We start from the raw sequence: 25,118 nt of genomic DNA on the forward strand, positions 1-25,118 counted from the left end.
TCATGTATTTCTTGACCTTCTTGCGCTTGCTTCCAACATGGCTTGCCACTTGATCTGGTGGGTTTTGTTACGACTACATTTGTCTAGTGGGACAGGAACTAGATGAAAAGAAGTCTGAACAATTCAAAGGTGGAAATGGCTTCCAGTACACTGTGGTATAAACTGGATTTGAATGACCATGCTGAAAGATGCAAAGCTCTGTATTTCCTTGCTCTGCGTCAACTCATTTTGCTGATAGGCACCATGGCTTTGAGCCTCAATTCCTGGAGCGGCGAGGCTTTACCACTTTGCCGTTTGCAAGAGGAGAGCAATGCTGAAGGCTTGGCTCTCTTCTTGCTGAATTCTGGGACAAATTTTTCCAAGCCTTGACTGCAGTTACAAATAAAAAGCAGATGTGATTATTTTTGTCTATACTAATTTCTGTAGCATGCATTATGTTCCCTGGCATGTAATCTATGAAAGCAGCTATGACACATGCTAATTTCTCTTTTCAGGGAAATGAGATGTGTATTAAAGTTTGATGGTAGTGGTGTTTGCTTTTAATCATAAGTATTCCTGGGAAATGAGTGTGACTATCAAGTATTCCGTCTACTTGGATGTGAAAGACAACAGGTTCGTGCTCAGCGTGTGAAAATTTCCCAAACCACTGATCTGTGAGAGCCCTGTCCATATTCCTCATCAGAATCGGGGGCACCAAATGAAACGATAAGGCAGCAGATTGAGGAAACCCCCAAGGAAGCTCTTCATCATTCAAAGCAGAACGAAATTATGGAAGCCACTGTCATAGCATACTGTGGAGGAGAAGGCAAACAAACAATTAAAAAAAAATAAGCAAAATTAATGGAAAAGAAGTCCATAAAGGACTATTAAAATGCCAGATACAGCTGCAATTTCCAGCTCAGGGAATCTCTGGGTCACTGAGTGCCAGAAGCAGGAGGGTCCTGGGAGAAGTATCACTGTCTGCTTTTACTTGCCTTGTACTTCTCCCTTATCCACCCAGCCCCTGCAGAGATAGGAAACGCTGCTCCTTGAACCTTTATTCTGACCCCATATACCCTTTCTTAGCTAAAAACATGATTAAAAATACTGGGATATAATGAGTCCCTAGAATAAGACTTATTATTACCCTGTATTGTTTTGTGTCTAACAAGTGCAGAGAGGCCCTGAGAAGGGCGAGTGGCCTATTAGGTGACGTGCCCTACTCCAACAAGGACTATCTGTGCCATCATGCTCTGGTTCTCGTGCCCTAAGCCATTCTCAGATCAGAATCTGTTCAGACATGACAGTGCGTGACCATGTTTTGCTAACGCTTGGCTTCTCAGCTAGAGCTGGCTCATGTCCAGCTAGATTGGACAGGATTGCAGCCAGCGTGTGGCTGACTGCCTCTCGGGGTGTACGTACGCCCAAGGGAAGACCCTTTCCTTACCTCTGGGAGCAACAGGATGGACGTCCTACCGCCCTTGTGAAGAGAGGGTGCGTGGGGGAGCTCCTCACTCCGCACGCAGCCCAGTGCTGCCCCACTGTGCACGGAGTTTCACTGGTGTAGTCGGAAGAATGAGATGGCCCTGCTGCCAAAATTGCATCTAAAGGGAGTGGTTGCTCATAGTAGTTGTAAAACATACAGTGAAAACTTCTCTATCCCTCTCTTCCTCAAGAAGGTCACCAACAAGCAGTGCATTTGCTCGGGCTTTACCTCGGTGAGGCCAGCTTCGAGCATAGGGAGCACATGCAGTATTCTGCTTGCAAACATAGTGTTTTGCCAAAAAGCAGCCTCTGCATACGTCAAGGGCATTGGTCTCTTGTTCACTGTTAGACCAGACCAAATGTGAGCTTTTCAGAATAAATCTGGTAAAACTTTCCCATATCCCACTCTCCCCAGAGCTATCAGAAAGATTTCCCCTTCCTGAAGAACTTTGCTCTTTTCTTCATCACTCAAAAGTCACTCTCTGAAATAATACCAAGCTCCAGGCAAAAAAAAAAAAAAAAAAAAAAAAAAATTCACCTTGGAACTGAGCAAATCTAGAAGATAATTTATCTCAATATATCATGGTTTGGGGTCTTTTTTTGACAAACTATAATTTCCCAAAATACTGGCTGGTAATGAAAGTGTCTTTTCCAGTTGTGAGTAGTATTCTCAGCATAGCTTCTTTGGCTTGAGCTGAGTAAGGCTGCTTTACACCAGCTGAAAATCTGATTCCCCAACTACAGCAGTGTGACTGGGTGCTGTTTTCTAATCAAATAACCACTGTGAAATACCTGATTCACTTTGCACCCAACAGCTGTACTTTCAGCCTGTGTTCCCAGTCACACTCTGAAAACAAGCACAATAAGAAAGGCCGAAACAGCTGCAACTTCTCAACAGAAAAAAAAAGAAGGGGGGAAAAAAAAGATTGTTGTCAGGCTCCAGCTTAGGAAGGAAGTAAAACCATTTTTCTTTTCCGTCTCATGCATGTCAGCTGTCTTAGAAAAATTATTACTGCTCTGTTTTGTAACAGAAACTCCACAATATTTGGTAAACTACAAACGCCAACCTATTCATGGCCAGATACAGATTTAACTTTTCTGATGCAGCCAAAACATGCTCAGTATGTCAATGGGCTGCAATTACTCTCCAGGAGAGCTCTGGAATTCACCTCCTGGCCCCAATTATCCTCCTTAAAAGAACTCATGAATCTTCTGTATTTGGACCATCCAGATCGATTTGATTTTAGTTTTAGATTTTGGCTGAAAACAATAAACATTTAGTGAAGGAGGCTGTATTTCCTTTCCAGTATTAGTGCTTTCGAGAGCGGTTTAAGTGAATAATTCTATTTAATAAAACTAAAAGCACAAACAGAAGACAACAGGTGAGTATTCCTTGGTTGGATAACATACCTGCTTTTGCATTCTGAATATTACTAGCTACTGAGATGACCTTTTTTTAAATAAGCAAAAATACAGGCTGTATTCTGAGTTGGGTCATTAGCACAGTTTTGATGCCCTAAGTTTCAGTGGAATCACTTGTAAAGACAGGAACTATTCATTGTGATTATGACATCAAAACTCCAGAATCAGGTAGCCATCAGCAACAGAAGGGAAAAACTTTGTTCTCAGAAACTACATGTTAAACCTTCTGTTGACTTTGGCAGCGATGCTGTGGTATAGTCGTGTGGTAAAGAGAGAAAAATGGATGGAGGTGGAAACAGTCAGAGATGAGGCATCAGTAGGAAGGCAGAAAGGGATGAGCAGAAGAAGGTGCAAAAGGAGATGAAAGACAGCAAGAAAAAGGAAAGAAGAAAGGAGAATCGAGGCCTGATGATCAAGTATAAGCAAGTATAATGGGAGAATATGGCAAAATATTTTCGAATAAATTTTTCTCAGTTGGAGCATCAGTAGCTTGCTGCTGCACCTACTGGCTTCCACAGCGCAGGCTTGGAGCTTCAATGCAATTTAAGTGGCATGATCACTATGTTTTAAACACCCTTTTTTCCCCACAAAATGTTTCATAACAATTAAAGAAAACCCTAAATTAATACAGCAGAAATGTGAATTAAATGTTTGTTACTTTCACCAAGTTGTTTCATATTTGAGCACTGCAGGGTGCGGTTGTAAGAGAGAGAGGTACTATACTACTCTTTCTTTTAATCTCATAGATGACTGTTAGTGCTGAAATTTGTCACAAACTAAATTGTCTAAATATGGTAAGGTTTGGTATTTCAAAGAGGATACAAGATGAACTGGATTCACTGGGAGGGCTGAGCTGATTTTCTAATTTTAGAAACCTATATATGAATATTCTTTTGTTTTGCTTTTAAATAGCTGGCATGAAAATATGTTCACAAGATATGAATACAATGTAACCAGTTTTAAAACAGGTTCCTTGATAGGTAGAATTTTGCAACTGATTTTCTCTGAAAGCATACCTGCCTCTGAAGGGATATAGTGAACTCTGAACAGCTACAAACTACAAGAGGATTGCACAGGAAAATTCAATTGTTTGCATGTACAGACAGGTAAAAATAAGAGTGCAAATGACTGTGCAAAAGGGAGGTGCGTAACAAGTGAAAAACTGAGGATTCTTTGCAAGATGTTCCAGTAGATTTGTGAATGAAACAAAACCCAACATCATTACATTTCTTTCCTGAAAAATGTGGGGAAGTGTTTGGGGATATCTTTTTGATAAATTAAGTCATTGTTAGATTATCTTGATTTTTTTTAACCCATTTTACTTCAATAATGGTCATTTAATAGCTCAATTTTTAATGATCTCCATCTTATTGCAGTTAATAGCTATATTTCCATAGAAACACTGCAAATCTGCTTTAGTTGGGCATTTGCTAATGAACATGTTTGAAAGCACTTCCTAGATAACTATTAGTGAAAAAAAAAAGGAAAAAAAAAGATTTAATGTAAGTGAACATTAAATTCTGCAACGAGCTGTTTCTGCTGTACCCTACAGACTTAGTATCCCTTCCAAGATCATTTAAAGGCAAAACAAGTACTAACCTTTTTATTTGGAGGTAGCATCGTTAAAGGTAATCAGTATGCTTATTCTGCTGCTGGTTGCACCAAACCCTCAAAGAAAGAGCTCCTACTTATTACAATATGAGCCCACTGCTCACCTCCCCCCATGGCTCAAGCCAATCTAATTCAATGATGAGAATATTTCTGCTAATGGCAATGTGCAGTTTACACAATAGCCTTCCTTTTGATCCGTAACTGAACCTGGAATGGGAAATGTATTCTGGAAATATTTCAATTGTTCCTTGAGTTGGGCAAATGTCAGAATGAAGTGTGTGGTGCAGGACTTTAATGAATAATTTAAAGAATGTTACAAATAAAAATAATGCTGCCTTGTGCTTTCCACCAAAGCTCCCTAAAAGCTTTGTGACAGCCCAGAAGAAATGCAGCGAGTAAGACAGTAGTTGTTATTAACTGTATTTTGCAGATAAGGAAATGGTTTTGGAAAGGTTAAACAAAATGCTCATGTTCACTGTGTGAACCAGTATCTACATTTAAGAACAGAGCGTAGGTTGCCTCTGTGCTCAGTGCATAGCTCGTAGCTTTTGCCTTTCCTGCACTGAAGACAAAGTGCAGCTTAAAGTCACCAAGGTCATCATGGGAAGTTCAGGTAAAATTGGCAGGGTTGTCATTGAACATTTTGTTAAATTCCTGTCTTTCAGGAGAAAAGAGAAACATGCTTTTCTCTAGTTTTCCATCTGTCCTTTGTGGTAAATCACTTTGACCTCACTCCCTGTAGGAGCATTACAGATTTTGTATTATGGGGCAGGTTCTGTCTTCAGTCTGTGCAGAAGACAGAAGTGGAGGTAAAGGATTCTCTTTGTCCAAAAAGGGTGCCAACAGTGGGATAACAAATACTGGGGACAATATGTCACCCTACTTACTGTATGTGGCAAGGACAGAGAATGAGTAGAAGGGAGAGAAGAAGGGGAAGGCTTGTTAATGAATCTTATCTGATGACTTACACCACACAAAGATTTTTATGAAAAGGTGCAAGTGCCCAAGTGTTTTCTAACAGAAGGTTTTGGGAAATGGGAAAGCTGGAAGGCACAGCAATTCATGATGGGAAATCTCATCAGGTTTCAGATATTGATGGTTGGGGGACAACACTACTAACTTTGATGAGTCTCTCCAGCCTGCAGAGCAAGAAGGGCCAAAGACTGACAATACTTCAGGAAGGTCACTAGAAGACAAATAATACTGGCAGAGTAAAAGGACACAGGTCCTTGGGTGCAAGAGGGATCCAGGCTGAGATGCACATCGAGGCTGGACCCTGTGGCAGCAGGAGAAGCCAAGCTCTCCAAGGTGGTCATTGCAGGATGACAGTGCTTGAAATAAGATGGATGAATAAAGGAGGCTCTTGGTGCTTTCAAAGTGTTTTGTCTTTTGACTGCCAAGTTTTTAAAAGATTGTTGGCCCTATGGGTTAGATTTATTTTGTTAGTCACCTACAAAGAAGTCATGTAGTGTAATCTGCCTGTCTAGATTAGTTATACAATCATTGGAGGGAGACAAACTTCTCAGGAGGTGGACTGACTATGGAAAACCTGCTTTAGGACAGGAAGAGTTGCTGTCCAAAAGAACAGAGTGAGAAGAGAATGAGCAAGACCCCAAAAATCTAAGATGCACTTAGAGAGACTTGAAAGTAGGTGGAGGAGGAGCTCATCTCAATTCTAGAGCCATGAGTCATAGGCTATGGGTACATTTGCAAGTAATTTGGTGCCAGAGGAGTACAGCAGTATATAGAAACAACTAATGCCAAGGCTCCTGCTTTTACACTATAAACTATCTTGTCATTTTACTTTAAACCAGGTTTAATCTGATCCTCTAGACCAAATGACGATATGAAGTGTGTATCTGAAGCTGCTTGAAGAATCAGTCACTGTTTTGGACCTTTCTGCCTCAGCTGGGGTTGGAGCATATTTGATGTGTATCCAAGACAGAGCTTTCTGTTTAGTTTCCTTTGGAAGAAATCTAGTTTGTATGGACCGAAACTACTTTGTGAACTGAACCAGCTGGACGAAGTGAAGATCATGGTGGAATTTTCTCCAAAACCATTGCTTCAAACCACAAAGCCCATGTAAACACTTAGATTGCTGAATGCTCTGTTAGGTGCTTTGTTTATACTCCAGAGACTCTATTTTATTCAATAATTTCAATTTTCTAATGCCCTGTTAAGCTGGGATAATGCTGTTCCTCACTTTTCACCATCCTGCTAAACTCCAGTAGGTTTTTATTGTGAAGGTGTCGTAGTCATATTTACCTGCATGAAGCGGCCCTCCGAAGTTCCCAGATTAGCAACGGTGAGGTTCCCTTTGGTGAAGACAGATATCGAAGTTAACAGGACACTGTTGAACTGGCCCATGAACAAGTCAACCCTCTGCAAAGGAGTCGTAACTTCTAAGCGATATTCATCATCTTGTGCTCTGCAGTACGAAGCATTTCTTGAAAAAGCCTGTTAGAAAATGAAGTACAGATGAGTACTGTCTTTACGAGTAGGAATAGATCTTTGTCAGAGTGAAGTCATTTAGCACAAATGCATTTGACCAAAAGTATTTTAAAATGTTTCAAACTTAATTGCTTCATCAGTTATGATGTTCCATGAGGAAGGCAAAGATTTCTTAATGTTATGGGGATGTTTCTTTAAACTTTTTTTTTTCAATTCTGTCTATTCAGAATAAGACATAGGGTCTTTATTTAAGCAGATATGTGTATAACCACATATATCAAGGTATCTTTTCTCTTAGTGACTTCCGTAATGTTGCTCCTCCAAGGGTCTCAGAATTCCTTGACTGCAGAGCCTGCCCAGTGACACACCTGCTTCTCAAACAGTGATTCCTAGAAAATGATTGTCTAAAAATGTTGCAATTTTTTTAACCTTTTTTTGCATTAAAATAACAATTTCCAGTATTCTTCTCTTTCTATTCTTTTCAATACCTGTTTCAGTGATAAGATAGAAAAGGGGACAAAAAGATGGAGAAAGGGAGATAAGCCAGGGAAAATATGTTTCTGATTGTAAATTTAAATGAAACTATGGGGAAGCCAGCTTTTTATAATTACTTAGACTATTGTATTGATCATCTGTGGCTCATGCACTGTTTTGTCCAATCTCTGTGTGTCTTGAGTGTACTGTAATGGTTGCTGCATTTGCAGGATTTTCTCTTTCAGTCTGGGAATAGAGATTACATGGTTTTAATTTTCATTGGAAAAATTCTTGAACAATACACTTTAAGTTATCTCCAGAGAAGAATATAACCTGCAGTCCTGACAATTCAATAGTAATCTGTTAACTGATAATTCCATTACTATTGATACTACATCATCTGTTTTGGTGGGTTCGTACAGATAATGACCAGGAACCGCCTAAAGGATCTCTAGCCAGTTTAAATTTGCAACTCATCTAGCATGTTCCCACTGTGACACACTTTATGAATATAATGTAGGGAGATTATAAAGGATCTTATGGCGGTTCCCTCTGTTGAAATAAATTTTTCCTAGGTTTTTTTATTGATTTGTTGTTGTTACAAACATGTTTTAATTTTTCTTTTTTTAAAGCTAGAATTAAACCTTTCAAAGACAGTCAGAGTCTTTCCACTAAATTCAATAGATCTGGATCATTCCCTTAAAAGAACAAGTAGGAGTGAAATTTTATTTTCTTGCTTCAGATGGTTTTCCTTCTACTACCTATAATCAAAGTACTATAAGAAAGCGAGCAATGAATCAAGAATTTCTTGCTGGCTTAGCTCTGGTGAATTCTGGAGAAAAAACAAGGCATTAAAAATGCTATTAATGAAATGTTCAACCTAATAGCTCAGTTCTTTGCTGTTGAATTGCAACACTTCTGAACTGTGCACAGCAACAGCACTGGTGGGTGAACTTTTCTATGACCCTGGGAGTTGCAGTCAGCTGTGGTGCCAGCTTTACTCCGGATGCACCGTCATTTTACTGTATCATTTAGGTAAAAACCTGTGTAAGACCAAACAAGAACAACTGAAATCTCTGTGCACTGCCTAATGATACAGAAAGAAGGTTTCCAGATTAGATCTGGTACTGCAGTGACTTAAGAGTTTGGTTATCCTCATGCTGAAGTGTTTGCTGTATTAGTTTTGGTATTAACTGTCAAAGTTTGGTGTGTTTTGCTCAGCAGGAACTGAACCAATACTTTGCACCAGGCACACTGAACATTCATTGAATACTCTTTAAATATTTTTGACTGATCTACAGGGGACAAATTTAGCTTTTCTTTGCTTTGGCCACCAAACAAGCTAAAAGCTTTATTCTTTTGCACTCATATCCTATCCAGTCTAAAAGTATTTCTGAAACAAAGATTACTCATACGATGAGTATGAATAGTTCAAGTGCAGAAAGATGTACAGTTTTCATGCTTTTTGAAATAAGGCAGATTTCTGAATTTACCCTCCCCCACCTTGGGATCTCTCCTCTTTGCTGTCACTCCTTTTTGCCATGAGCAAACAACTTTAGGGAGAGATGTTCTGTGCTAACCTTAAAAAAAGTACTTCCTCCTATGTAGTCATCTTCACACAATTTGAACATCCTGACACACCTCACGAAACCCTGTTCAAGCACTTTTTACCAAGTGGCTAGATTTTTCCTGCTTGCCCCAACACCTTTCCTAGCTTCCCTGAAGTCAGTTCAGCCACAAAGTCAGCTCAGCCTTCCTCAGAGATGTCGTAATTTTGGGTATCTGCCCAAGAACCTGCAGACTGTTCCACATATGGCTCTCTCAAAACCTGGTGCTTCATGGATTAACCATAATGTAAGGTTAGCTATTTAAGAAATAGGAAGGCTTTGATCTTTGAGTAGAAATGCAGAGATTAAAAGGCCACTTAGAAAACTAAAGGAAGATTGATAACATGGAAAACTTCGGCAAAGAAGCTGCTTTAAATTAACTCTTTGAAGCCTGAATCCCTCCCTCCGTCCCTCCCTCTCTTTCAGTATACACAGAAGTATCCATTTGGCTGTCAGTGTGGAAAAATAACTGATGTCGGATGATGCACTCTGGATATTATGCCAAGTTCCAGTGACAAATCACACAACTATTGAAATGGACGATTAGAGAGCGGGTAAGTGCTTGGGTTGGGCTACATTGCTTCTCTTGTAGGATGAGAGGTGCCAATTGCGTCTGTGATTCACAGTGAGGGCTTTGTGAAGCTGGTGTAGGTGTGCCACTGGAATGCAATGAGGTATCGGCAAGCCCTGCCTTTCCACCCTGTCCAGAAGGGTAGGAGATAACCAACGCTATCTTATTTGTTCATAGGGGAAGTTGTGGTGTTTCGGAATTTACCCTGGATTTGGTCCACAGAAGACGAATGTGCCAAAAAAGTCTCTAGACATCGTCGAGCTGGGCTATCAGGAGCTGTCACTGTTTGGCAGTTAACTGATGATTTATGTATCATATTCAGTGAGTATAAAAATATGTCGGACAGAGTTGCACATCTGAAGCCAAAAGTACAAAGTAGGGAGGAAATCTTAAGGCCACTAATGAAAATTTTAAAAAAATACCCAGTTAGTGTCAGAACTGATCATAGAGTCTAGTCTCTAGTTTGAATAGCTAGACTCAGGGAGAAAAACCCCAAAATTTTAACAAAAGACTTTTCTATTATTTGCAGCAACTGCAGTTTGGAGAAACACTCCTCCAGGCTCATCCTTCTAGAGCTGGCCAAAACCTGTTCTTCTTAGTTAAGTGCAGTGCTCAATTAGAAAGTGATATTACGTGTAATGTCTCGATATTATGTTTAATGTCTTGAATAAACTAGAAATTAATGACTTAATCACTGCAGAACCTCTCATACTGTCTTGCGAGCAATTTGGAGGACATCGTTAAAATTAAAATTTAATTTGACAAATTGGAGAAATGGTTTGAAAGTAACTAGGTAAAATTTCCTAATGTCAATTGTAAAATATTACAGTTACGAAGGAGAACTCAAGTAAAAGTGGGAATAGGCAGGAGACTCATTTCCCACTGGTTTGTTTACATGATTTTTAATTTGTTGGCTGTCAGGAATCAAATTCCTAAGTATCAACTTTTGTTTTCTGCTATGGATCCCAAGAGCTTCCCTCAAGAGAAGCTGGCACCCACACGTGCCAACAACGTTCCTCCTTCGAGCATTTCTATGGCATAACATGGAACAGGGGGAAATGAGTTATTGCTGAATGAGCTGGAGCCTGATATCTGCAAATGGCAAAAATCCTTTTTCAAAGGAACTGCTGTAGAGTGAATGAATAGATGACTCTACATAACAAATTGATTCCGAAGCTGATTAAAAATGGAGAGGGTGTATGAGTTGCCTATCTCTTCTGTTGTGGAGATCAGTGAATTAAGATTAATAATAATACTAGAGTTTTCAGGAGCGTGTCCTATGGCAATCAAGCACATAATGGTGAAGAACTTACGTGTACAGCAGATTCTGATCAGGAAGAGTAACTGTGAGGAACACAGAAGAACCTTGTCAGATTTTCCTCTCTAAATTTTCTTGTGTATTTTTAGCCAACACAGTTTTGCTGTTCTGCAATAGATTTCAATTTTCTGGGTAGTTTGCAGTACTTCTCTTCAGGTGAGAGGTGCATTTGATCACTGCTTCTCTCCATGTGAAATACAAGTGAACTACGGGCCCAAATAACTCAGTGAAACCAGGATATTGCCTGAGGAGGATGAGTGACTTGATCAGCATTGTGCTGGAGGTCAGTTAGAGGTCTGGAGTTAGAACCTGTATTGTCTGTTTCCCAGTCCCATGTAAATAAAAGTAAGGGACATTATAAATTTGGCCTATCATTGTTATCTTTGAAAGGAATTGCTCCTTAAATTTCATAAACCTCATAAATCTTCCCAGCTGAAACATACCGGTCCGTTTAGACTCAGTTAGAGCTGACTACTAAGATCCTTGTACTTACAGCTCTCTGACAAAATGGGGAGAGGAGAAAAATTACCAGGACAAACAGACTCTGTTCCCTTCATGCCTTCTTCTGTCAGTTCCCTTGGCAAAGGGACTACCTCCCTTCTCCCATCCCACATGGTTTCATGCCGTAGCTGGTCATAGTGAATAAAGAGTAGTGGGGAAGAGGAGAAATATATAAAAAACTTTCTACTCTGATATCACAAAGGAATATTTTTTTCCTCTGCAATTTGCAGGACAGAAAGTTTGTGAAATGGACAAAATTTTACTACTAGCAATTCTAAAAAGTCATAGTCACACTTATTGTTCTCACTATACATAACTGTCACAGGGTGTCTGAATTCTTTACGGTTATGAGCACATTCAGTGATGCTACATGGAAAAAATATGGACACATTTATTTTTTGGAAGTAAAACTGACCAGAAAAGAATCTCTTGTGAACAAACTCCAGCGCTGTACAACAGGCAGAAGAGAAGCCAGCCAGCCAGAATTGAGGAACGTGAGAAACAGAAATTCTTTGGATGTAGCGTGTTGGCTTTTGCCAACAGGATCAACTGCAAGTCCACAGCGAGACTCCTCGCTGAGTCAGCATAACTGCAGTCTGAGTTCCCAAAACTTGCTGCTGCATTTCCAAGAGAAGCAACTGTGGGAGACTAAACAGGGATGGCCATACACCAGTACTAGTCATAGGTACTGTTCAATAGCAGGTCAAACGCACGTGAGTAGTGTTCCTTATTGGCACCAAGATTACATTGCATTCATATCCTCCTGTTTCACTTCCCTTATCAAATATTATCAATTAAGAGATTGGGTCTTTTGGATTGAACTATTGCACATATTCACACTGATAGTGTCAGTAGGTCCTCAGAAAGAGGTATCCTAAATGGATGAGTCAGCTATTATTTGCCATAGAGACTACACAGAAGCTAGACTAGAACAGTCTGCTGCGGATACGCAGTACGTACCCCACCTGCTGCTCTCACAGCACAGAAAGACAGATAATTTCCATGTTAACGTGGCAGGTAGTAGGCATGCTGAATTTCTCTTTCTTCTTCAAGCCCTATTTTGTCAAACAACTAACTTGTTCTTCCCAAGAACTCCAAGTTCTTGGGAAGTGGAACAGAAATCACTCAGAAGTCACATCACAAGAGAATAGTATTTGAAAACAGTGTACTCAAAATGCTATGATGTGCTTTGTAAAACAGATTTCTGCACAGTAGCACCAGACACTGTTACCAAGGACTTCTTGTAATTCTAAGGAAGGGTAAAAAGAATAATAAATGAACAGCTTGATTTTGCCAGTGGACACAAATTTATGTGCTAAACAATTCCCATAGAAGCAGATCTACCGCGCTCCTGGTTTCTTCTTGACCAGTGAAAGACACCTTGAGGGTGTAAGTGCTGTGAATTCAGTCCAGCATTCACGGAGAACCAACCACGCCTGGGGCAGGGAACTGGGTTCTCCTGTTTCTAAGAACTTCTGCTGAGGCACTGAAGCTTTACTCTAAAAGGTAAAAGAGTTTTTTCCTCTTTTTGTTTTAAACAAAGAACTGTTTCCCTCTTCCTCCTTCCTCCTCTTCCCAATATTCCTCATGTGTTTGAAAGCAGGTCAAAGATTTTTTTTTTATAAAATACAGAAGTATGTTCTCTTTCTGAGAATAAACTTTTCAAATCTCAGCTGTGAAGTAGGAGACTTGAAGAAAAAGCAAGGAACTGGAAACAGTCTTTTAAGAGAGAAACAATCAAGCAATCCTAACTACACAATGGCCACTACTATGTGTTACTACTGCCTGGAGATGGTCCGAGTTACACAGGAAACCAACTCTTCAAAATAGTACTTGTTGCAAAATAAGGAACCATTTAGAGAGAATTACTGAAGGATTAATTACCTTTAAGCTACACTTTCAACTTCAAGGACTTGATCTAGAATTCACTGAAGTCAATGGAAAGATTACACAATTTTTATGACCCCTAGAGAAAGGGAATTTTATTAAAGAACTCCATTGATGTAAAATTTTATATACTATCATCCCACTAACTCTTAATACTTGTTGCTTTGATCTACTTCACTGCTAAAATGAGGGGGAAGGAAGTTACCGTACTGATGCTCCACTTAAGGTAATAGGTAAAAAGACATCCATGTTAAATGTAATTAGTTAATACAAATTAAGATGATTACATGTTCTATTGTCAAGATCATTCAAAGAGTTATTTGCTTTTGTCATTGAACAGTGCTGCATTAGTTCTCATAATCTAGTTAGTGCCTTAGCACTAAGTAAATCCTATTGATTCAGCAGATAAAATGGACCTAAGTGATCTTTGTATTTTGCTGATTTCCCTTATATTAATTTAACATTTAACTCAGTGTACAGATTATCAAAGGAGAGGTGTTGACTAATTACACATTTTGAAGAAATAAAATAATGCATCAGAGATGTTGCGTTGATAAAAGCAGTTTTGCATCAGGTGCATTTTTCATAGAAGTCCTTATTTACACGGAAGCTGTTATGAAATAGAAAAGCTGTGAATTCCAAGTAGACCAGTTATCCTAAGATAATGCTGAGTGTGGAGACTCTTATTCCAAGATAACATTGCACAACAACTGCACGTCTAGCCAAAACAGTGGTGCAAGAGATGTGTGGGATAGAAAGGAGTCCAGAAAGTAGGAGAAAATCATGCAATTTGCCCTAATTTCCACAGGCTGTGTATAAAAGCAGGGTAACATCTGCCTTACGAAAATGAAGCTCTCATTATCACTTCCCCCAAGACCAGTCCTCCTCTAACATTTCATTGTTTTCACCCACTCCATAGACAGTGCAAGTAATATTTCTTTGTGACCTACACTTGCTTTCTGAACCACTTACGCCGGCGATCCTCTTCCTTAGCAGGTTTGGGGTTTTTTTTATTTTCTGTGGGATTTGACTCTGGTTTTACTTGTATGTTTGGAAATAAGGAGTAATTCCACTCTGATGCAAAAGCTGTCTGAGATCAGAAACCCACATGCCACCTAGAAAGTTCGAGTAACACAACACTCTCCTGGGTAATAATTACATACTGTTGCTTTAGTGAGCAATAATGATGGCAATATGTGGTCCTGACTCAGATCAAGTAGAGTAAGTAGAGAAACTGCTGAGGTAAGGTTGGTGCTGAGTGAGCTGAAAGGCAGATGTCTGCTTTGTCAGGATTTATGTGTCTCTCCATCGTTTGGCAGCAGAACCTGAGGAAAATTCATTGCTTGCTTAGATGTCTCAACTACCTATCAAAGCCAGGTGGGATGAATCCAGGACTTAGATCTGCATGCAGTGCACTACAGAATCAGCTTCTCTTTCTCTGGAACATGGAATTGTTTATAAAGAAATCCAAGCAGCTCTTTCAGAAGGGGCTGACACGGTGCCATTGCAGAAGAGCCATCAGCAGGCTAGACAGCCACTTAATCTGGGGCAAAGGAGCCTTGAATTTGGTCTGAACCCAGGAAAAGAGACTTAGATCTGAATATTACACATCTCTCGTGCTTGTCCTCAGTGCTGCATACCTGTTAGTCTACATTTTAGACATCTCTTCTTGTAGGGCTGTAAAGGTTTTCAAATTTGCACAGTTACATAGGATAAGAAAATTATTCCGTGTTCAGTTCTAGTCTTTAGTGTTATTTAAGGGTCTTCTGAAACTCTGAGACATAAAAACCACGTGACCAGAGAATCTAGATACCCATGTTAGAAAATAAAATAAAATTTACTTTCTGCCTGAAATGATTTCTGTGCAATTCCAGAGAAAAGCAGCAGAGTCACTCTTCCACACTAATAACCAATAGGGAACCCTGCCTTCAGTGGAAGAATTTGATTAAAAAGTCTGGAAATGGAACATTATTAGTAACTCTGGCTGATAAAGCAGTGCCCTTTGCAGAAAATGGTACTTTAACGGATACCACTTTTTCACAGAGAAATCCAGCTTTCATCGAGAAGATGATAAAACACCAAGCAGCAGCACTGGGAGGCAGAGACAGGCCTCTAATAGGAGATCAGGAGAAGGAAACTCTGCAGTTTCGGCAGCACTCAGGGACTAACAGGTCAGCCCCCAGGCCCCATAGTTCCCAGGGCTTGGAAGAGTCTGCAAAGATACCTACCACCCAGGGCAGAGCGGTACTTGCCAAAGAAACTCCCTGACCTGCCTTTTTCCTTGCCTTGCCTTTTTCTTGGTGAGTCCCTTGTGATGGTGTCCACCTGGCCAGTCCCAGGGACAGAACAGCCCTTACCTCTATAGTTACACCTCTGCTGAATCTGACCCAGCCTGAGATAACCCTACCCATACCCATACCCATACCTACGCTCACACCATACCCCCTACACACTTATACCCATATCTGTACGCGTACCCAGACCCACACCTCCCCCATATGCAGCTTAACTGGAGTTCAGACTCTTCCTGCAATCCCTTAGGCCACGCTATTTGCTCCGGTCAGGTCTTGCATGGCCAAGTGGGTAGATGGCCGTGTACCTCTAATGGTGGCGGGGAGCTGAGTGGTGAGCACACCCCGCCTTGCACTGTATTGTACAGGGCACAACGGGGACCCTCGGGGGAACAGACAGGCAGTGAGCGCAGAACAGGAACGTGGATGCAGCCTGTCACCTTACTGCCACGGTCTAAACCTGTTTTAAAGAGTGTCAGTGCACATTGTCCATCACCCGGTCCTTCTTCGTTTATTCTTCTGAGATGGCAGAACCTACAGAGAAGCTCGCACAAAATCTGTACGGATGGGAGCAGGCTTTGTGCCAGGCAGAGTGCTGTATGCCATTTGATATAGCATTTCCAGAGGAATAAATGACTGAACCAATTTGATGGATTCTGGTGCCTGACTTTTAGGGAAAATATTCAGGCACATTCTACTTGCAATATAAAAACCATTTCCTCCATGCTGTGAGATTATCTAAATAAGCCACATCACCCCTTCCTAATCAGAGAGACGTGGTGTTATTTTTAAACCTGCCAAAAAATTTTAAGCCAAATGGTGTGGGATATTACGGCTACAGGGCCTCAAAAGAGTTATTTGTCTCTGTTTATTTTATTAAATATTCCTAGACATACCCTTAGGATGACAGATCAATAAGTGCCTTTGCGGTTTCCTGATAGAAGGCAGCAATTATTTTCTTCCATTACAATATAAGCATAACCCAATTTTACTCATCTATCATATGTGTAATAGTAATAAAGAAGCATCACCATGTGTTTATTTTACTGTCACTTTATCTTTTGTTTTGGTGATGTTCTGTTTTCATTTCACATTCTTCCAACTGTTTGTGCCTTTCATTTGACAGGAGTGGCGACCAGCTTGTCTTGCTTTAGGACACTTGTTGGGCACATGGTGGCTAAAGCCAGTCTCTGTTTTCTCTTTTGCTGTAAGGTGAATGGAGCACTTTAGGTTTTCACCTGAACCTATCTGTAGAAGAAAAAAACCACAGGAACTTTAAAGAGGTGTTTTTCCATGGAAGTCAAAAGTGATTGAAGTTGGGTATCATAGAACTGAGCTCACAATTATTTAGCACATAAGAGACGCAGAAAGGCTAAACAAAGCCCGTAAGATCATGATCTAACTAATGACAACTGAAATGTAGAGTTGAGATTGTCAAGGTAAACTCAACCCATCTTCCTCACTTGGAGAATCACATTTAATCCATGACAGAAGCGCACACTACTGGGCCATGTCTGCAAATGAAGTAAGCAGCATACGTCTCCTCATCTAAGTACTCCTCTGCTTTGAGGAGTACCTCATCAGGGCTGATAGTGACTAACTGTGACCAAATAAACTCTGCTAACAGCCTACATCCAGTTTTCTCTTCATTGTGGGTGAAGAGATTCCTGAACAGTGATTCAAAACCCTCCACAGCAGCTACCTCTCAGATACCCTTGTCCTGACTAGGGCAATAAAATCCCTTTACTATGACTCCAAATTTTTCTTTTAATTCAAAACCAGTTCTGTTTCCTCCTTGCTGTCATTGAAGTGACAGCCAGCTCTTCACGGAAGGAAATTATTAGGAAACGGTAGGTGGTCACAGCTCCACTGAGGTACGTCTGATATCAATCAATCAGATGTGCCATCCAATTCACTTTTCCTAACCTTGACTTCAGTGAGTTCAGGCTTTGGCTTATTACGTATTTCACTTAAACACAACTGGAAATGTTTTATATTATAAATTTTTTCCATGAGCACCGGAATAAGCGAAGCACAGTTGTGTCTGGATTTATACCTTGTGGTTGGTTGACTTTGCTGTCCAACTAAGCTCTGACGGAGACTTTTCCCATGGGTGAGCAATACCTGCTTGGGTCCCTGTGAGTCCTGCTGATGTTTACAAAGGGGCTCCTTACACATCATCAGTTTTCACAACCTGAGTGTATATTGGATCTGTCTCTGGATTCACACTTGGATTCACATCTTTAAGATTTCTTATTGTTGAGGTTGCCAGGACAACTAACAAAAAGACAGGCATACAATGGCATGACCACATAAACTTCATTCCTTTAGGAAAAAAGGCTAAAATCTAACAAATTTTGTCAGCGACATCAAGATGAGTTGGAGTATTTTTTTTTAAATGTTTAAAATCTGAGAAAAATGGGTTGAGGAAGTGTTTTGGATGTTTTATTCTGGTTTATTTTGGTCTAATTCTACCTTTAGCAGCCTCAGACTAAACAGTCCTGAGGGACAGTCACTTAAAAAGATGGACTAGCCAAAGTCCAACAAAATTATGTACAATTGTCTTGTGGGACTTTTTTTGATAACATGAAATGGCCTTCATCAATCAGCCTCTAACTGTAAATTATCAGATAGCACTCCCTTGCAAACACTGCTCAAGGCTCATTTTTCTTTTTAACGTTGAAGTTAGTGGTATACCATATTCACTGCTGAACTGTTCTCACTGTCCTATGACTTAATCTCACAGTGGTCAGTGCCTTTCACTTGCATCAGTGGTCTGTGGTTTCATTCTTTCAACATCAAAGAGAAAGATCATCTTGGCTACATTACAAAAAGTAAGTTTTGAATTTTGCCAAAATAAACTGTGACAAACTCTCACAGTTTATAAAAGCTTTCTTTTAAGTTGAAGGTGACTTACGAAGGGGAAAAAATGGGTTATGCCCTCATGTACGTTTTTATAATGTACAAAAAAGGGCGTAAGAAGAGTTGAGGGGTTTGGGATTCTTTTTTTTTAAGTTATTTTATCTCCAGAAAAAGCAAGGAAGACCAGAGTCGACATTCCTGACACAAGCATAAGATACAATGGGCTTTCCTTCTTCTGCCTGCTCCTTCCCTTCCTTTACCTTACAACCTTGCAGGTCTATTTTACACACCTGAGAAAAACAAGTGCATAAAGGATGCCTGGCAAATTCTTGCCAATCTCTTTGGCCAATTGAAACTTGAAAAAACTGACGGGACACTTTTCATTGGAGCCTTAATGAATCATCTGGAATAAAGTGAAAGAAATGGAATGGCAAAGCTTGACAGTCTTGATATTTCAGTGTTAAGCAAACAATCAGGACTGCCTTTATGCCATTTAAAGGAACCACAAGAAATCACAGAAACATTTTTCCCTTTATCAATTTAATGTAGCAGAAATCACAGTTCTGATGACATTTCTTGAAAATGGGCAACTATAATAAACCGTCTGCAGTATAAGACATTCAGTTCTGATATGCAAAGCAGCAGCAGACTCTGGAAAAGCTTTTGAAACAGGAAAGTACTTCCCAGCATGTGAAAAGTGGCAAATTATTCTGTCAATATTTTAATGGTATACTTTCCTATGAAAAGATTACCTTATGAAACAGGTGTATAGGCAAGAACCGAATGAGATAAGTTAAAGGCCACGAGCTTTAAAGACAGTCATTCACAAGTAAAATGCCCCAGGAATAAGGAAAAAAGTACATTCAGAGAAGAACAATGTTCATTGTTAAAAATGAACTGAAAAATGAAAAAAAAAGGATATTAAGATCTGAAATGAAAAATTAGGACAGCAATAACAGTGAAGAAAGATAAGTTACTGTGCTGAATGTTTGCTGACTTCCTTTTAGTTCCTGAAAAATGCTTTCCTCCCAAAAAAAAGGGAATAAAATGCTACGTCTGTTGTGGTTGCTGTATCAGCATCCGCTGGCAATGCCTACATCTGTGCTGAACACCTGGAGCCTGCGATAAGCAGTTGTCCCCCAACTGCCGAGGCTGTTGTGATGATGCTCAGCCTGGGTCGGACCTCATCTCTGAGCACCTTCCCGCTACTGGGAAGAAGCCACAGCAGCTCTGTAACGAATGCTTCTCCCCAGACCCCCCCCCCCATCTCACCCCCGGCAGTGAAGAGCTGCCCTTCTCTTTCATGCAAGAAGCTCCCAGCTCCAACCGGGGCATGTGCCACCACCCCGTCCTGATGCCCTGCGCTGGGCAGCCATGCTGAGGAGGACTCTCAAGGTACAGGAGTGATGAAAGCCTGTGGTTCCCACTCTCACCAGGAGCCATCCCAACAATGGGACATGATAGATCCCATCCAGCCCCAAATGCAGGTTGAGCTGTTGCTCCATCCTGAACGCAGGTCTCATCCTGGCTCGCGAGGCTGAGCAGAGCCCCATCCTAACTGGCTCTGGTCCTGCCCTCTGGTAGAGGACAGCGTGCCACTTCTGAGCTCCAGTTTTCTTGTATTTGAGAAAAGAAAGCTCCCCAGAGAGGACATTTAAGGCCCTGTTGCATAAGCAGGTACAATTCAAAGCTCTAATGGTTCATGTTTCATAAAATAAATGCTAAAAGAACCCCATGCCCAGATTCTGTATTTCCTTTACAAGAGCTGACACTGGCACAGACACTGGCCAGAAGGGAAGAAATAACTTCTGTGCTTCCTTCGCTCATGTATTTCAGATGGCTGGAGAGCAGCAAGCACCTGAACACACGGTGTACAGAGAGGCAACCCTCCCACCTAAGACTGCCGGTATCCTCATTCAGATACACTTTTAATAGGCACTTCTTTCATTAAGAAAACTGATTTCAGTGGGACCGTTTATGTATCGAGCATGAGTAATGGTATTACAATCTGGCTCTTCATGGCATGTTCCAAATCAGCTCTTTCATTTTTTTCTAAAGAGGGCAGTGAATCAGCATTAACACAGTTTAAAATATGAGTGATATTTTCAGGGACTCCTCAGTGCACATGGATATGAATGTTAATGAATACTTTTTTAAGATATTGAAAGAAATAACTACCTAAATGTTCCATTTATCTGCATCACAGTCTCTCAAGAACAAAGAAAAACAATTACTTATAAATTAAAAAAAAAGAGGGATTTTTTTTTTTTTCCAGTTCCACTAATACTTTTTAACACCATAAGGACCCCATGATTTTAACAGTCAATTTACAGGAACTAATCCTTACAGAGATGAATCATCAGCAATGCTAAATAATCTGAACTGATCAGGGACTTGCATTTTGTAACTGACACTGAGGGACGGCTACCTGGCAATGGAGTAGGCAAAGAGAGAATGAGAGTCCCAAAACGTAAGAAATTAATTGTCTCTTACCCTGTTCAAGCAGTATTTGCTCTCTTTCCCGTAAAAGTGCTGGAGACATTTCATGTTCTGCTTGTCGACAATCTTGTTGAAGAACTCATTGATGGTTCGCACGGACACGGCGCAGACCGCAGATCGGTTGGTGGGCTCGGAAGAGTCTGGTTTGCTTTGTGCAAAAATGCCGTAGAGAATATCGTCGTTCAACCCAAGGCCCATTTCGTGGGCTAGAGCTGCACCTGGCTTGCTTACGTAGGCAGCTTGCAAAATGTTGAATACCTCCTTTCGGATGGACCTCTTCCTCCGCTTTTCGGTAAAAATACACTCAAGAGGCATTTCCATGTAAGAACGCATCTCTGAGTCTAAAGTGCAGAAGCGGATAATTCTAGTGTGAAAAGCCTGGGAGTCAAGAGATTCTCTCTGGACAGTCAGAAAATAGACAAAGTGATCCTTTTCAAAGGCATGGACATACCTAATGGGGTACGAGTCGCGGAACTGAGGGAGGATATCTATGTAAGACTGATCTGTGAGAAATTCAAAACCATCCTGTGTTTCTTTTAACCTTCTAACTGATATTGAATGCAGCACATGAGGAGGCTGAAATGTAGATGTCACAGTATTTCCAACAAAGAAGTTGACAAACCTGTCCTTTTCAGTCACCAGAACTTTGGTTCCTAAGCTGCTTACAACACAGTCAGGACAATTATCTGCTTCTCCGTCCACCTGGGGTGAATACATGCAGTGCACCTCGCTTTCGATGTCACCAGGGTTGTCAGGGTGAATGATGTGACGGTGGCAGACGCCTCCGGACACGCTACCACAGCTGATGAGCTGATCATCATAGTAAGTTTCTAAGAGCAGTGCCATGTTGACATTATCCTTCCATACGCTGTTAGATAAATTGGCTTTATCTTTGCAGTCTTCACATGGCGCGCAGTCAGGGTTCTCCAAAATGGGCCCAGTCTTGTACACAGAAATGTTCTGGAGAGTTTCATTTAGTACATAAATCTTGTTGACTGCTCCAATATAAACATGATGCTCGTATAAAACTACATTCTGAATCGGTGTTTCCGCAATGAAGTTAGGAAGATCGTATTTTACACTCAAATTCATCTCTGATTTTTTAGCTGCTTCTCTGCATTGTCCATGGCTCCTCTGCAGCAAGGCAAACAGGAATATGATAAACCCAGAAGGATATGCAGTAAAAGGCTTCATTGTCAGAGATTTAATCTGTCAAAATATATTTAAAGGAGAGAGTGGTTATAGTTAATATACTAAAACATAAGTTTATTAGTCAACAGAAATCCATTTCTAGGCTGCATGTATTAGCTGAGCTATTTCAGTTTAAGAAGTGTCGCAATCTTGCTTAGTGTCATTAACAGTCTTGTGCCAGATACTGTTCTTCACGGGTACCCATTTCACTGCTTTCAGAACAATTCACAGAAGGATTTTCTCATGATGAATTTTGTGTTGCATGGCAGCAGAAGAGAGATGACTGCTTCCACCTTGGCGTTAAACCAGCCGACTGATACGATGTAGAAGGAGATGGTGCGCAGGTAGCTGAAAGCAAATCTGCTCCGGACGGTCAGGACACAACAGCACACAAAGCAGTTGTAGCACATCAGCGTGTGGATATATTTGGCAAGTTCCTCAAGGGGCCGAGTTGGTTCTTAGCACAGCTGCTCAAAAATGAGAAACGAGAAAGACATGAAGTAATGTGAAGATCTGAGCTGGAAGTGGGCTTCTCTTTTATTCTGATGACATTTTTGATTAACCAAGGAAGAGACTTTTCTCCACCAGATCAAAGGAAGAACCCTCTCTCTCCCTCCAGCTCCCCAAATCACTGTCTTTCATAAGGGCCCGATTTGGAAAAAGAATGTGTTTTTTTTTCAGCCAACTCTACTTCTTGGAATAGTAATTTTCCCTAGTGTTGACAAGGTTTTGTAATATATTGTTAGAATATTTTACGCATCATGTGGTGCCTGGCATGTGCAAGTTTTATTTTAGGCCTTGTACCACAGCAGTAAGTCACTCTGGTGAACCTTTACAAGATACAGGCGTATCACTGTATTGCAAACAAAGGGGTATCAAGTGACCTACAGCCATTAACTGACGAAACCAAACAACCTAGCACTTTTCTTTTTTTTTTTTTTTTCACTTCTCCACACAATTGTTTGATGTGGCTTGAAAAACCAAAGGCAGATGACTAGTGTGATATTTCACCCCCCTCAGAAGATCAATTAAATGAACTGTGGTTATGAGCGTTTCGGTGCAGTGTCCACGCTATGCCCTGTCACACCAGACATTTTCTGTTAATGTCATGACACAGTTGTTAAGCCAAATTTAGCTTCTTCATGGAGCAAACAATTACGCATTCTAACAGCAACATGATCACTTACTTTGGGAAAATACTTATAGTTTGGCTATAGTTAAGCAATTGTTGCTAATCAAGAAATGCTTATGACCACTGAAAGGATTTAAAATAGGCAACCTTGAAACCTACAAACTAATAATAGGAATCTGTACTGACTTTTTTTTTAGGACTTTAAGCAAAATGAAAAGATTACTGTAGACCAGAGCTGTTTCAGCTGTGTATAAATTCAGTGTTTTCACTAGATTGGTTAAAACAATCCATCAATACTCTCCTGCATTCCTTGTGACATTTTATTTCAGAGTCCGCTGAACTCTTTCTGTGGCTTACCTCATTAATTACACAAAATAATAGGTTTTGGAAACAAAGAATTGTTCTTCCTCCCTGCTATCTGATAAGAATCATGATCGAGAGCTGGGGATAAAAATCAGAAACATAGGCTATTTGCAAGTATTAGCTGGTAAGAACAAGTCATGCTTCTGGTACTGAGAAATTAAGATCTTCCTTCAAATCAACAACATTTTCTGATATTAATTAGTGATAACAGAATCCTAGAAAGAAATCAATCATGTATTTAAGTTTAAAAGAGAAAGAAAAGAAAAAAAAACAGGGATATTGCTATAATTAGAAAAAAGCCCCAGTACACAGAGTGCCAACTTCTATATTGTATAGGGTAGGAAACAGTTTTCTCATCCTCTGAGACTTCTTGCTATTACAGAATTTTTCCTGCTCTGTGCTGGGATGAAACCAAGAGCTTTCGAAGTTTGTGTGAAACACCCAGATGTCACACCCCATCCAAGAACAACCGTGTGCACGTCCCTGCCGCGCCAGCACGGAGCAAAGGTCCCGGCAATGGGAGGAGCGGGAGCCTGGTGCGCCTGCCTGCCTCCTTCCAGCCAGCGCTTCCACCCAAGAAACTGCTAAAACTGATACATTCCTGCAGATTCACTTCTGACGAGTCGACGTGTTCTGACAAATACTAGATTAAGCAGAAAATTCCAAAAGTGCTCTATTTCTGACACAACGCAGAGGCAAGTATATTGTTTACTGCAACGAGTTTAAACCCAAATAATGGAGGTGGCACTGCACTGGAGAGAGAAAACAATAGGTGGGACAATAGTTAGATGAGGCTGAGCCTGATTGACCACCAATATAGGAAAAAAGACGCAAGGTTACTTGACAGGCATCCACTTTGTTGCAGTATATTTTGTGCTACGCTCTTGTTATAATACATTCCCAAATAGGTTTCCCACCCAGTATGCCCCTCAGTCTTCAGTTTGCAGTCCTCCCCATTCTTCCAGTGTCTGAAAAAGAGAATCACTAGCTGTCCAACAGTAAATACCAGTGTGCAATGGAGAGGGATTTAGAGCTATAAATACTGTCTGATTTATTCTTTCCCTCAAACCACATCTTGGGATGTGATGCCAGTATCCTCAGATAGGCTACTCTGCCTACACCCGGCTGGTTAAACAGTGCTCGTTTGAATCTGTGCTCTGGAGACAGAAAATTCCTCCTTAGACTCCTTTAGCAACTGAGATCAGAACCAAAAAGCTTAACAGCAAGAGCAAGGGCGGGATTCAGTACAATGCAAAGGATGCCAGGAATAACAGGTACTGTATTTCACCCCTACAGGAAGGAACATATGAGCAATAAATGAAAACCAAGTCATCTTTGCTGTCCTATTTGAGCTCTGTCCTTGTGCCTTCCTTTGCATGCTTTCGAGGCGTTTTAAGCATCCTTCCAGACAGAAATCTGCTGATTCCCACCTATGGGAAGTTCAGGCTCAGATTTATGGGCAGCTCTAGGGAAG

The 25,118-nt window shown here is 40.6% G+C and overlaps 1 protein-coding gene across 12 annotated transcripts in view; it reads right to left on the reverse strand.

The window, feature by feature from the left end:
- The window catches only part of MET (MET proto-oncogene, receptor tyrosine kinase), a 137,871-nt gene that overhangs the window by 49,558 nt on the left and 63,195 nt on the right, over nucleotides 1-25,118 (reverse strand). For 8 of the 12 annotated variants that reach the window (XM_054819031.1, XM_054819002.1, XM_054819011.1 and 5 more), the window contains 2 exons: nucleotides 20,953-22,616; nucleotides 6,763-6,954 (listed from right to left, as the gene is read on the reverse strand). In XM_054819031.1, the coding sequence (XP_054675006.1) occupies nucleotides 6,763-6,954; nucleotides 20,953-22,152 (1,392 nt within the window). In that variant the 5' untranslated portion in view covers nucleotides 22,153-22,616. Of the gene's footprint in view, nucleotides 1-6,762; nucleotides 6,955-9,073; nucleotides 9,080-20,952; nucleotides 22,617-25,118 lie in introns of those variants that run through there. The other 4 variants (XM_054819065.1, XM_054819040.1, XM_054819069.1 and 1 more) reach the window with 4 other exon arrangements.

This window comes from Grus americana, chromosome 1 (genome assembly GCF_028858705.1).
Source record: "Grus americana isolate bGruAme1 chromosome 1, bGruAme1.mat, whole genome shotgun sequence".
NCBI classification, from domain to species: domain Eukaryota; kingdom Metazoa; phylum Chordata; class Aves; order Gruiformes; family Gruidae; genus Grus; species Grus americana.